We start from the raw sequence: 12722 nt of genomic DNA, 5'->3' as shown, positions 1-12722 counted from the left end.
CCAGGTGCTGGTCTCGGAAGCTTTGGAAGGTGCTGGGGGGAGGTGGCGGGCCAACGGCTGGAGGGGCAGGTGGAGGGGCGGGGGTGGCGCTAGGGGTAGTATACGAGCCATAGCGGCCCCAGCCGGGAAACATTACGGTAGCAACCACAGTCTCTCACACGAACGTTCTCGGCGACTCTGCGGGCGTTCGCGCACCGAGTGACGTCACGTGAGTGGTCTCGACCAATGCGAGCGCTGGGGGCGGTCGGTCACGTGAATCTGAGAGCGGCCATATTAGGTGGTAGGCTTTACCTCAGAAAAACGTTGGGTCGTTGAGGCTTGTGGGTGCAGTAGCACCCTGGTTTTATGTCCCTCTTCTTAGGGGGTTGGGGTGGCATGTTGTCTGCGTCCCCTCATTACCTGAGTTCCGGCCTTTTCCGGAGAAACGCGCGGGAACCCCCCCCCTCCCTCCATACAGCTGTACCTCTCCCCAAATTCAAGCCCCTAATGTCCTAAGGTCAGGGCAGGAATAAGGAGACTTCGCCATCTGCTTGCCGGAGGCACCTGCTATCGGTGACTTCAAGAAGTTACTCAGAGTTAGACATTTTCTCCAGAGAGCCTCTGCCATTTATCTTTCTAGATGCCTTTATTCACCTGGTGTGGAGATTGTAAGCTCCCGTGGTCCAGGCGCGCTTCTCCTTTGTACGAGTTTCTTATTGTTTGGGATGTGAATTTATTTTACGGAGTCTGTTGTAACAGCGCTGTGGAATCTGCTGGCGCCGTATAAATGAATGTAACGAAGCGTTCTGTGTTCCAGAAGCTTCTATAATCAGAAATTCCCTAGGCTCGGCCATGCTGAGTGCCTGCGGCCTCTTATATCATCCATAAAGCGGTGGTGCGGGAGTCCGAGGCCCGGAGCGCCATGCCATGAAGTATTCAGAATTTTGGAGAGGGAAAAAGTACGCGGCTTCTGCACATCGGTCGTTGCATCTCAGCTGCTCCAAAGTCACAACGATCGACACGGGCCGGCTACAACTAATAACAAACTATTATTTTTTTTCCTATTAATTGCCTAAAGAAATGCTGTTTTTTGGTTTATTTAAATTAATTTAATGATGGAGAGCGGATCAGGCCAGAGGGAGATAATACATACAATAGAGCATCACTCCTGATGCTGCACCCAGACACTCATCAAACGACCAACTAACCGATAATAATCGAGTGATTCTCATCCATTATTAGCGCTACCGGCAAAACATTCTGTGGACGGATGAAGCCAAACTCGAGTTGTTGTGAAGGCACTCCACTATGTGGGGAGAGAATAGGGCACAGAACAGCAACACCAAAACCTCATCTCAATTATAAAGTATAGTGGCAAGGGCATCATGATTTGGGGCAGCTTCGTGTCATTGACAGAAAAAGGAATTCACAAGTTTATGAAGACTTTTTCCAAAAGAATGTTAGACCGTCTGTCAACTGGAGCTCAACAGAAGTTGGGTGATGTAAGAGGACAGCGATCCAGAGCTCTGAAATAAGTCAACAGCAGAATGGTTGCAACAGAATACTCCTTCGGGAAGGGCTCCGTCAGTCCTGAAATCAGCCCGACAGAGCTGTGGCGCATCCTCGAGAACAATTCACATATGACTTCCCTAGAATATGGCTGAACTAAAAGAGGTCCAAAAATTCCTCCTGACCGTTGCGTGGGTCTGATATGTGAAACATCCCTTATTCGCTAAAGGGAGAGTTGCGGTTTTCAACTGAGTTCGCTATTCTTTATGAAGGGCTGACCCCAGACATCCTCTCCAACATATAATCCATTCCGTGAGCCGGCCCTGTGTTATGTATGGTGCAATCAGTGAGCCGGAGCAGTTGTGTTTAGGGGGCGTTCAAGCTGTAGGTGGATGACAGGTACCTGGAATAACCCCAGCTGGGGCAGAAAACAACCTTTTCTACTTACCTATCGCTATTTTAATACCCCACTAAGTGCATGCAGCACGTGCTCTAATCTAACTGGTATGTATCACCGCAGCACACCCCAGGTTGACAACACATGCCCCCCCGGGGAATTTTCTTACTTGCAAAGCACCCAATAGCTCCACAGGGACATTCTGGACCTTTGCCATTTAGGGAACACCAGATCAGACACGGTATCAGTACAGAGTATTTATTAGACTGTCATTATCACCATATAAAACCGCTGAGCTCTAGCACACAGCCTGCCGCTAACAGGAAGGTCGAGCCGGCGCCTTTCTATATCCGTCCTGCAGAGTCCTTCCCAACGCCACAATTCATGATGGAGAGTCACGCCACATGCGTAAAGGAGTGGGCCCCAGCCTGGTTCGTCGCGGGCATCTCTTCCAGTACCGCCCGGCCTTTGGACAGGGAAATCGTATACAGAAGAGGAAAAACCAAGGCGTTCTTGTCCAGTTGGGTAAGTTTCTCATTTATTGAATGAGACAGAAGGTCAGATGGAAGAGCGGAATGTCTCAGAAACGGGGGGCTCCGTAATCATCTGGCATCCTTTCGATATTGTACCTACATGACGAAGTGGGGACACGGGTCACATACACAGCCTTACTACTCAAATACTTGGTGGAACTACAAGAAACAGCAATCAGTACCCAGAAGAAAGCATGGCAATGTAGGGACATGCAGTGGGAGAGCCAAAGGAGCCCTGGGTGGAGACACGCTGTGCCCACGGGAGAGCCAAAGGAGCCCTGGGTGGAGACACGCTGTGCCCACGGGAGAGCCAAAGGAGCCCTGGGTGGAGACACGCTGTGCCCACGGGAGAGCCAAAGGAGCCCTGGGTGGAGACACGCTGTGCCCATGGGAGAGCCAAAGGAGCCCTGGGTGGAGACACGCTGTGCCCACGGGAGAGCCAAAGGAGCCCTCGGAGGAGATGCATTGGGCCCACGGGAGAGCCAAAGGGGCCCTCGGAGGAGATGCATTGGGCCCACGGGAGAGCCAAAGGGGCCCTCGGAGGAGATGCATTGGGCTCACGGGAGAGCCAAAGGGGCCCTCGGAGGAGATGCATTGGGCCCACGGGAGGCCAAGTACTCACTATTTCTGTGTAACTGATACTAATGGACGTAGCATTATTTGTCGGGATCAGCGATTTAGGGCACACAACTATCTGCATGGTCTGACCTGTGGTTTGAGATGTACATGATGGGAACGCCAGGAATCTTCCGGATTCTTCTTTTTAGATCTTTGTCCACTGTGGCCACAATGTAACATTTGTGCTGTGAAAAAATAAATGGGGTTATAATTCCCGCTGTAAAGCACCTTTAAGTTAACCTCTCCCCTGTTTTTTGTCCAGGAGCAGGGTAAAGACCCAATAGTTTCTGCGATGGGATGGTCCGGGTGCTGCTGGGCTCTCTGTGGATACATATATGTTAGGATGCAGAGACCCCCTGACTGGATTGTGTCAGGAGGCAGCTTGAGTGACCCGAAGTGCTGCATGGATTGCACAGCAGCAAGAATTAATCAATGACCAAGACAGGGTCAGTTTGGGGCATTCCGGGCCTGGCTGAGCTCTGTAAACGACGGACTGATGTCTGCCAGTCATATTGGGAAGCTACCTGTGTGACCCGCTGTACAAGGCAGTCATCAGCGTATGTCCCTGCGTGGGTGCACGGCAGCCGCTCAAACGATGGGTCTTTAGCAATTCTAAAAAGAACAAGTAAACGGCATTAGTATCCAGCGTAGTTGGCCTACAGGATTCCTCTTCCATCCATCTTTCATGGTGGACCGGCACCCGTGCGTCACAGACCTCAGGGCTGCACCCTCAACAACCCCCATTCGAGAGGTTTAGGTACCTTAGAGCCACTCTGTATTTCTGTCCCAGCTTCTCGAGCTCAGCCATCACACAGTCGGTTATACAAGGAACACCTGAGAAAAGACGAAACACGGGGAGCATGAAGATGGAGGGGTCAAAGATTAAAAGCTAGGGCTGGAACAGGGGCAGGAGCACTCACACTTGGCGTACAGGCAGTCCATCATGGATTGGACCAGGTCCAGCTTGGCTTTGATGGAGAAGTTGATGAAGTTGGTATCCACCAGGATGTAGTACGGGGGCCCCAAATTTGTGTTGTATTGGAAAAATAGGCATGATGGAAGCTGAGGTCTGCAGAGAAAGAACACGCTAAGCACCAGGCTAACACGCATGTCACAGATCACACCCCCAGGAATAAACCGCTTTGCCCACCCGTCTCAGTTACTTACACCTCTCTTTCTTTAATAGCGCTGGAATCTTCCTTCTTCTTTTGGGGCGTTTTTGCTCGATCTTTCTCTTTACTGAAAATAAAAGAGAGTCCATCTGTAAAAATGAGCGGCTGGTTTGATGTCACCGGGTGGGGGGTGAATATACCTTGAACATACGCATTGTATGCTGCGTAAACTGTTGTCGCTATATAAATAAGAGGCAACAATCCACCGGTGAAGCTCACGTCGTCTCCCTCCTCACCCTACATGCTTTGGCATTAACCCCAAACCTGCCACCTACACCTTATACACACTGATCACATGACATTCCCAGACTGCACCGGAGGGACCCTTTCTTACATGCGCTGGTCTTTAGGGTTAATCCTTTTTTTCATGGTGGCATATTTCCTGGTTTTCTTTTGTTTCCCCTGAAAGTAAAGAAAAAAAGTGAACGACTTCCCCAGGAGAGGGGACTTTAAGAGACCCCCATATTGTGCATATGTAACGGGGTAGTTGGCACATACCCGGCTCTCTATCTACAGCAGTAAATATACATTATCCATAAGACTTCGCACAACTTAACCTCTCCTAATATAAGCTACATCTAAATCCCAGCCAAGGGGAACCCACTCGGAGCCCACAGCCCGTAGGCCTCACCATGCTGTTCAAGCACTTCCACTGAGTCGCGTTTTGATGTCATCACCGGGCGCCGCTCACCTCCTCCAGGTTGCCGTAGTAACTGCTGGAGGGCATTATTCAGTGGAATACTAGAGACATAACACCAGTCAAGATGGCAGGGAACGGGCGGATATGAAGGAGACAGGGATAATCTCTTGTGTTTTGAGCTCTGCTTCATAAGCCCCATCCACTACTTTCTGCCAGTTGTGGTCACGTGATGAGAGGACCCAAACAGGAAGCCGGAGAATGGAGTGAGGTGAAGAGAGGAAGGAAGGGCAGAGTAGGGGCTGGGGTGACAGTTGGGGTGTAAAGTAGGGCATGTTGGGAGGCCTGAGCTACCCTATGTATAGGGGTAAAAGCTTCTGCCATGGGGCATTCATGAGGCGGGCAGTATGTTTGTGGGGCAGGAGGGGGGTTAGAAGTCATCTCCAGCAGGTGAGGTGAGGGTGCTTTACGTGTCTAAATGTGACTTTGTCTTCTGGCAGGATCTCTTGAGTCGTAAAGATGGCGGCCCCAACTGAATGAATCCGTTTGACACTCCCAGGGCTGGCGGCAGGAGCCGGAGATCTGGCTTATCAGAAGATGACAGAGACGGGACGCTGTGAGATGAGCGTCACGCCTCGTTCCGTGCCCTAATGCTTTACGTTATCGGTGAGACTCGCAGTGACAGGGGTTTATTCACTAAATGGAGACTTGGCAGGAGAGCGCTGCTTTTACTCTCTCGATTCACTATACTGCAGGTTTCTCGAGTGAGAAGTGCTCAGCTGGCCCCGTATAATGTATATTGAAATCAACAAGCTGTCCCTTTTAGTGAATTGACCCCAAAGACTCGTCAAGGGTACTTTGCGGTGCAGGCTTGCCCCAGGAAGGGGATTTCGGGGCTTTTCGTTTGCGTCGTAATCCCTCTCTTAGTGTTAAAATTACCCCCTTTTGTTCTTCTCGTCCCTAAAAAAAACAAAAAAAAAAAAGGGAAAGTCTTCCCAGTAACTTTATTAAATTAGGCACAGGCTGCTATGTGAGAGATCATCTACTCGTCGGGGATCTAACGAGCTCCAGTGTAATCCCTGGCTTCCCGTCCGTCCCTGGCTTCCCGTCCGTCCCTGGCTTCCCGTCCGTCCCTGGCTTCCCGTCCGTCCCTGCCTGCCTGCCTTCCCGTCCGTCCCTGCCTGCCTGCCTTCCCGTCCGTCCCTGCCTGCCTGCCTTCCCGTCCGTCCCTGCCTGCCTGCCTTCCCGTCCGTCCCTGCCTGCCTGCCTTCCCGTCCGTCCCTGCCTGCCTGCCTTCCCGTCCGTCCCTGCCTGCCTGCCTTCCCGTCCGTCCCTGCCTGCCTGCCTTCCCGTCCGTCCCTGCCTGCCTGCCTTCCCGTCCGTCCCTGCCTGCCTGCCTTCCCGTCCGTCCCTGCCTGCCTGCCTGCCCTTCCGTCCCTGCCTGCCTGCCCTTCCGTCCCTGCCTGCCTGCCCTTCCGTCCCTGCCTGCCTGCCTGCCCTTCCGTCCCTGCCTGCCTGCCTGCCCTTCCGTCCCTGCCTGCCTGCCTGCCCTTCCGTCCCTGCCTGCCTGCCTGCCCGCCCGTCCCTGCCTGCCTGCCCGCCCGTCCCTGCCTGCCTGCCTGTCCGTCCCTGCCTGCCTGCCTGTCCGACCCTGCCCGCCAGCCTGCCCGCCCGTCCCTGCCCGCCCGCCCGTGACTGTCCATCCAGGAGCTGTGTGAGGCAGCGTGTGCTTTCTCCCCTTGCAGGCGCTGTAACGGGCTTCATGTGTGTATTTCTCATCACCATTAAGTTCCTGTGTGAGCTCAGTTCTCGAGTTCTCACTTTCTGGCACCATGAGGGCCGAGAACGTGGACCAGAGAGAACCATTTACAACTATGTTCGGGGGAAGTACTTGGAGCCGCGGGCCTGCCACGTGTCCTGGGACTGGAAGGAACCGTGTGAAGTGGGACAGTCCATGGCCTTCCGCATACATGTAAGCGTCTCATACACACCATCTGTCGCCTTCTCTGTTTGTCGTTTTCTGCCCCTTTCTTTTTTCTTTCACTTTGGTTCGGCCATGTCAGACGCCCCTCTTACCCCGTCTGCTCTTCCCTTGTCCGCTCTTCCCTTGTCCATCCTCGACACGTCCGCCATTTATATCCCTTTCTCTTTGCTAGTTGTTCTACAGGAACGGCCACCCGTTCCCTCTCGGCAGCACGGTGACTCTACGGGTGCGGATCACGCACACAGAATTCACTTTGGAGGTTCCTGTCACTCTAGAAATCCTACCTGATCCTCCGAGGAACGTGGTGAAAGCCTCTTTCACTGTACGGAGGTCGGGGCGCTACCAGATCAGCATCAGCATTGGGGGACTCGGTGTGGGGCTCAGTCCGTACTACAAGGTCTTCCAGCCTGGTGAGTGAGTGAGTGAGGGAGGGAATGAGTGGAGGCCGCGTTACCATTTGGGGTCCATCTGATTGTTTGGTTCTGTTTAGGTGTGATAGTACCAGCAAAAACCCAGATTTTGTCACATTTCTCCACCTTGGTTCTAACATGTGGAGAGCAGCACACGCTACAGATCGCACCGTGCGACCAGTACAGCAATCCCACCAGTGACAGCTTAAGAGATCCTGACAGCTACACCCTGACTCTGAGTGAGGTGAGCAAGCGTCTGCCCCGGGCCCTGGTTGTGGGAAGCCTCCCTCATCGCTGCCCAGGCCCTGACTGAGGATGGCCTCCCTTGTCCAGGCACTGGTTGCAGGTAGCAAGACTCGTCTAACCTTAGTGTGAACCGTTCAGTGCCCTTGATACTGAAGGGTTATTGGTCGGTAAATAAGCGTGAATGTGTTGTGTCCTTATCTCGCCCCTGTAGCTCGGTGTTGTGGGCATGGCCGATGGCTGCAGCCAGATCTCTCTGTGTAATGGGCGACAGAACCGCGTTCTCCTCCACCTGACGCTGCACCAGCCCGGCTGCTTCCAGGCAGCTCTACGATACAACGGACAGCTGATAAGCAACGGGCACTTTAATATCATTGTCCTGAGCGGTGAGCAAGTACCCCACCCCACCCCCATACATTACCCAGTATCGCTGCCCACTCACCCCATCCTCCAGCGCCACCACGCGCTCCCAGTGATGTTCCTCCTGTATTTCTGTTAGACGGCGAGAAGGCAGCTGTGGATGACAACGTGTCGCGATCTGGGGTGGGAGTGTTTTTTGAAGGTTATCTGTACCCAACTTCAAGCCCCTCGAGCTTACCGGAGCACCAGAGACCATCCTCCCCGAGCCAGAGCGATGAGTCTGCGCTTTCCTCCAACGGACCTGCCCTCGAAAGGGTGAAGAAACCCAAAAAAGTCTATTTCTACATTTCCCCCAAGGTTGGTGGGTTTTTCAGGTTTATCCTGTGGGGGGGAGCTTTAGGCTTGCGTTGGGTATGTCTGTATGCTAGTGCCTGAAAGTATTTATCCCGTCTGATTTTCTGCGTAATTGGATATTTTATACACAGAAAGTTATTGTATCTTCAACCAAAACCTAATCCCTCTCCGTATAGAAGCCGTCTCCCCGTGGGAATTGCCGGTCAGGATAGGTGGGGCGTTGTTATTGGTCTTTTGCTATATGCCCCCCCCCCCCGTGATATTGATTAGGGAGGAATTCTGGCCGTGTTTTAACTCCATGATATTGTTAAGCATTTTTTTGGGGTCCTCATACGCCCCAATGGGGTTTAGCTCTGGGCCTTGAAGAGACGTCCAAAGACGATTAGGGTTCTTGTTCTGACCCCTTCTGACATGCCGTTGCACGCGTGTTCTGGATCATTGTCTTGTTGTATGACCCGGAGGGGAGGTAGATCCCTGATGATTCCTTAACAGAAAACTGTCCTGAAAGCACCCCAAACCAGGACACCCCCCAGCTGACACTTGGGTGGGAATGTGTTATTAGTCTTTGTCAGACATGATGTTCCTCTTTTGACTTGTCTGTCTATGGAACGTAGTTCCTCTTGATACTCTGCCATGAGTCCCATGTTTGTTTGTCTGATGGGGGAGTCCTGAACGTCTTTCAGCAACGTTTCCAGACCTGTCCCGGAATGTCGCCTGAATGTGGCTTGATGTTGTGATGGACCTTGTGTGCTGACAAGTCCAGTCTCATGACAAAGGTCACCATTAGGCAGATGAATATGGATCTGGTCTGCCTGCTTATCAAGGTCTTCAAGCACCAGACCGTAATACCGATTGGGCTTGCTGGGGTGGAATAACTCTTTCACACCAGACGACTCGGCACCTTTAATTCTCTGATGGCCTCTGTACATTTCTTACAACCTACAAAATGCTTTTGGCTGGATCCACGTGAAAAATACTCCAAAACAATGCAGAGAATCAGACGGAGAAATACACGAGCGCGTATAGAGTACTGGTGTGGGTATGGCCTAAGGGTGGCATCGGGAGTCCAGGGGATGGGTGAGCAGATTACTGGTGTGCGGTGGATGTTTTTTCTCTCATCCCCGTCTCGCTCTCTGCAGCAACTGTCTGTGAAAGAATTCTACTTGCGGATAATTCCTTGGCGGCTTTTCACCTTCAGAGTTTGTCCGGGGACCAAGGTGAGTCTTTTCCTCGTGAATCGTTCGCCCTCTGCGTGCGAAACTCTAGCTCCCACTGGAGTTTAACGGGCCTTTCTTTATCGTTCAGTTCCTGTACCTGCCCCCAGACCCCCTGCATGGATTATTGTCCCTGCAGGTGGATGACGGACTTCAGCCTCCAATAGCGATCAGCTGCAGGGACAGGAACATCATGGCTGCCACCTTCATCCGCTTCCTGCATCTTAATATTGGTAAAGAGGACCCCGTTGGGTTTGCGCTCGAGTAGATTAGGGTGGGGTAGAAGCTGGGGGTATCTAGGAGTGGAGATTATGGTTCTGATCACAAACCTTTTTCTGAAGGGGACGGTTGTGCTTAAGGAGAGCGTCCTGCAGCGGTGGGAATGAGTCCGGGGTCCGGGCGAGCGGACGTGGGTCAGGAAGTGGTGGAATCTGATTCTTTGTGTAACTTTTCCAGGTGGATCTGAGACATTCCAGGACAAAGTCCTCTTCTTCCAGAGAGAGCTCCGACTTCTTCACTGCAAGAAGAACCGGGGGAAAATTACACTGAGAGTGAACAGGAACTCGCTGCTGGAGAGTGTGAGTATCCGGGAGCAATGATGCCCTGCTGTGAGTATCTGTGAGCGTGAGCCTGGGGCCCTGCTAGTGAGTGTGAGTATCTGTGAGTGTGGGCAGGGGTGCCCTGCTAGTGAGTGTGAGTATCTGTGAGCGTGAGCTGGGGGGTGCCCTGCTAGTGAGTGTGAGTATCTCTGAGCGTGGGCCGGGATGCCCTGCTAGTGAGTGTGAGCCGGGGGCCCGATCTCTTTATGCCCACGATTCACACTTCCTTCCTCCTTCTTTCCCAGTCTTTCCGAGCAACGCGGAATTTCTCTGCCTCCGACTGGAGCAAAAACTTTGAAGTCGTTTTTCAGGATGAGGAAGGTAAGAAAACTGCAAATCTCAGCATATTGGGCTCTCGGTGGCGCCGGGCTCTCGGGTTGGGGTCTCGGTGACGCCGCGCTCTCGGGTTGGGCTCTCGGTGACGCCGGGCTCTCGGGTTGGGCTCTCGGTGACGCCGGGCTCTCGGGTTGGGCTCTCGGTGACGCCGGGCTCTCGGGTTGGGCTCTCGGTGACGCCGGGCTCTCGGGTTGGGCTCTCGGTGACGCCGGGCTCTCGGGTTGGGCTCTCGGGGGCTGGGGACATGTGGCTCTGCATTGAGTTGTAATGCGGTTTTTGTTTTTTTTGTTTGCTGTTTTCTTGCAGCTCTGGACTGGGGAGGGCCGCGCAGGGAATGGTTTGAACTGGTTTGCAAGGCTTTGTTTGATACAAAGAACCAGCTCTTCACTCGTTTCTGTGACACTAACCAGGGCCTAGTAAGTGACCTCCTTTTACCGACTGCATTTTATTTCAATGATGCCAGCAGATTCTGTAACAATAGGACTGAACATGAACAATAACCGGCGCACCTGACTGGCACCATTCTCTGCTCCTTCTGTGTAAATGTATTTGATAGAAGTGTCTGTTGGCTCCAGGTTCACCCAAACCCGTGTCGCCCCCCTGGGGTACGTGTGAAGCTGTACGAGTTTGCAGGACGGCTCGTGGGCAAATGTTTGTTTGAGTCGTCCCTCGGGGGAGGATACCAGCAGTTGGTGAGAGCCAGATTCACTCGCTCCTTCCTGGCACAGATCATCGGACTGCGCATGCACTATAAGGTACAGCGAGCCATGGCGCCGGTGGCGTGGTTACGCTGCTGCCCGTGTTTTCTGTCTGCCATCACCCGCTTTCTTTTTTCCTCTAGTACTTCGAGACGGACGAGCCGGAGTATTTCCAATCCAAGGTCCTTTACCTTCTGTCACATGACGTCTCCGACACCGACCTGGTTTTTGCAGAAGAGAAATACGGCCGTGGGGGGTATCTGGAGAAGGCGAGTGTTTTTTACTCATTCTTCCGCTTGCCCCATTGGACCCAGTCCTTCCCATTACCCTGTTCTAGTGCCTCCCACAATGCTTCATCTGACCCCAGTTACCCTGTTGCAGGTGGTCGAGTTGATCCCAGGGGGCTCCCAGGTCCCTGTAACCAATGAGAATAAGATTTATTACCTGAATCTTCTCGCTCAGCATCGGCTCTGCAACCAAGTGCGAGAGGAGGTCGAGCATTTCCTGAAGGGTGAGCGAGGGCAGCCGCGAACCAGTCCCGTTTTACCCCTTGTCCTTGGAGCGGCGGCCGATCGAGGTTAAACGATACCGTGGTTGTTGCACGTGTTGATGGTCCAGACCCTCTTGCCCCTGTACACCTGTGATAAACATACAAGCAGCGCCCCCGAGTGGGGATCGTGTCACGGGGGGACGCTGACACCGTTTTCTCTCTGTAGGACTGACGGAGTTGGTTCCCGAGAATCTCCTGAGTATTTTCGATGAGAATGAACTGGAGGTGAGTGCTGTCTGGAGGGCACCTCGGGGGGGGGAATGGAGGTGGCCGTTGTGGTTTATCTGTTCTGTTCTTTCCTCAGCTCCTTATGTGCGGCACGGGCCACATCGCCGTGCAGGATTTTCAGGCGCATGCTGTGGTTATTGGCGGCTCGTGGCACTTCCGGGAAAAGGTGAGGATTTCCGCGTCTCGCTCCTTTCTTTGTGTGTGTGTGTCAGTCTCAGTCTAACCCTCGGGGGGGGGGGGGGGGGGGGGGGGGTCTCTCCGCCGTCCCGTTACGGTATCCTCACGCATTTGTTCCGTGCCGTCTCCTACAGGTGATGAATTGGTTCTGGGCCGTCGTCTCCAGTCTGACTCAGGAGGAACTAGCCCGTCTCCTGCAGTTCACCACCGGCTCTTCTCAGCTGCCCCCGGGGGGCTTTTCTGCCCTGTGCCCCAGCTTCCAGATCATCGGCTCACCAGCCCACGGCACGCTGCCCACGGCCCACACCTGGTAAGGAGCACCTGCGGCTGCAAAGTGCCGGCCCGTGTCCCGCTCGCTGGCGCCGCTGCTAATAATCCCCTCTCACCCTTGCAGCTTTAACCAGCTCTGCCTGCCCAGTTACGACTCCTACGACGAGATGCACAAGATGCTGAAGCTGGCCATCAGCGAGGGCTGCGAGGGCTTCGGGATGATCTAGCCCCAGCGGACTCTGCCCTCAGGACTCCCAGGCGGCTTAACGGGTTGGGGTAGAAGGCGTGGGGGCAACGTTTGTTTTCCCAACGGCTCTGGCCTGGCATTCAATTAACCCCGTGAGAGACACGTTATGGACACAGCACTGGAACGTTAGTTGATCCTTTATTGGCTTAGACATGTTAATCGAGATTTTATTAAAACACATTAAAAAAAAAAAAAAGCAACAAGCGC

The 12722-nt window shown here is 53.3% G+C and overlaps 2 protein-coding genes across 2 annotated transcripts; one reads left to right on the top strand and one right to left on the bottom strand.

Annotated features, from left to right (window-relative positions):
* Window positions 1-2465: 2465 nt before the first annotated feature.
* On the bottom strand, window positions 2466-4604 carry LOC149271548 (rRNA-processing protein FCF1 homolog). Its single transcript, XM_089507357.1, has 7 exons — window positions 4543-4604; window positions 4204-4275; window positions 3957-4105; window positions 3798-3870; window positions 3561-3648; window positions 3127-3221; window positions 2466-2514 (listed from the first exon to the last, which is right to left on the bottom strand). Exons 1-7 carry the CDS (start codon window positions 4575-4577, stop codon window positions 2466-2468), a joined length of 561 nt encoding a protein of 186 aa, XP_089363483.1. The 5' UTR covers window positions 4578-4604.
* Window positions 4605-5493: 889 nt separating this feature from the next.
* LOC149271547 (apoptosis-resistant E3 ubiquitin protein ligase 1-like) lies at window positions 5494-12495 on the top strand. The gene is made up of 18 exons (XM_089507353.1): window positions 5494-5511; window positions 6591-6817; window positions 7002-7239; window positions 7320-7483; window positions 7697-7868; window positions 7982-8199; window positions 9336-9413; window positions 9502-9643; window positions 9867-9988; window positions 10255-10330; window positions 10652-10761; window positions 10921-11100; window positions 11187-11312; window positions 11425-11554; window positions 11760-11818; window positions 11898-11987; window positions 12133-12308; window positions 12393-12495. The coding sequence occupies exons 1-18, from the start codon at window positions 5496-5498 to the stop codon at window positions 12493-12495; spliced, it is 2427 nt and encodes an 808-aa protein (XP_089363479.1). The 5' UTR covers window positions 5494-5495.
* Window positions 12496-12722: the final 227 nt, after the last annotated feature.

The sequence above is a fragment of the Sceloporus occidentalis genome, unplaced genomic scaffold (assembly GCF_023333645.1).
Source record: "Sceloporus occidentalis isolate IW3139 unplaced genomic scaffold, rSceOcc1.0.p SCAF_495, whole genome shotgun sequence".
NCBI lineage: Eukaryota > Metazoa > Chordata > Lepidosauria > Squamata > Phrynosomatidae > Sceloporus > Sceloporus occidentalis.
Note: the sequence above shows the minus strand (reverse complement) of the source record. Positions and strands in the feature narration are given on the sequence as shown.

Bases quoted from the DNA above. Each gene is read 5' to 3' on its own strand.
- LOC149271548 (XM_089507357.1), bottom strand. From the start codon at position 4,577: ATGAAAAAAAGGATTAACCCTAAAGACCAGCGCAT. The intron at 3,871-3,956 runs GTGAGTGCTCCT...GTCTTTTCTCAG, and splicing joins GGACTGCCTGTACGCCAAGT to GTGTTCCTTGTATAACCGAC. The intron at 3,649-3,797 runs GTACCTAAACCT...TGTTCTTTTTAG, and splicing joins AAATACAGAGTGGCTCTAAG to AATTGCTAAAGACCCATCGT.
- LOC149271547 (XM_089507353.1), top strand. The intron at 9,414-9,501 runs GTGAGTCTTTTC...TTTATCGTTCAG, and splicing joins GAGTTTGTCCGGGGACCAAG to TTCCTGTACCTGCCCCCAGA. The intron at 11,988-12,132 runs GTGAGGATTTCC...CGTCTCCTACAG, and splicing joins CGTGGCACTTCCGGGAAAAG to GTGATGAATTGGTTCTGGGC.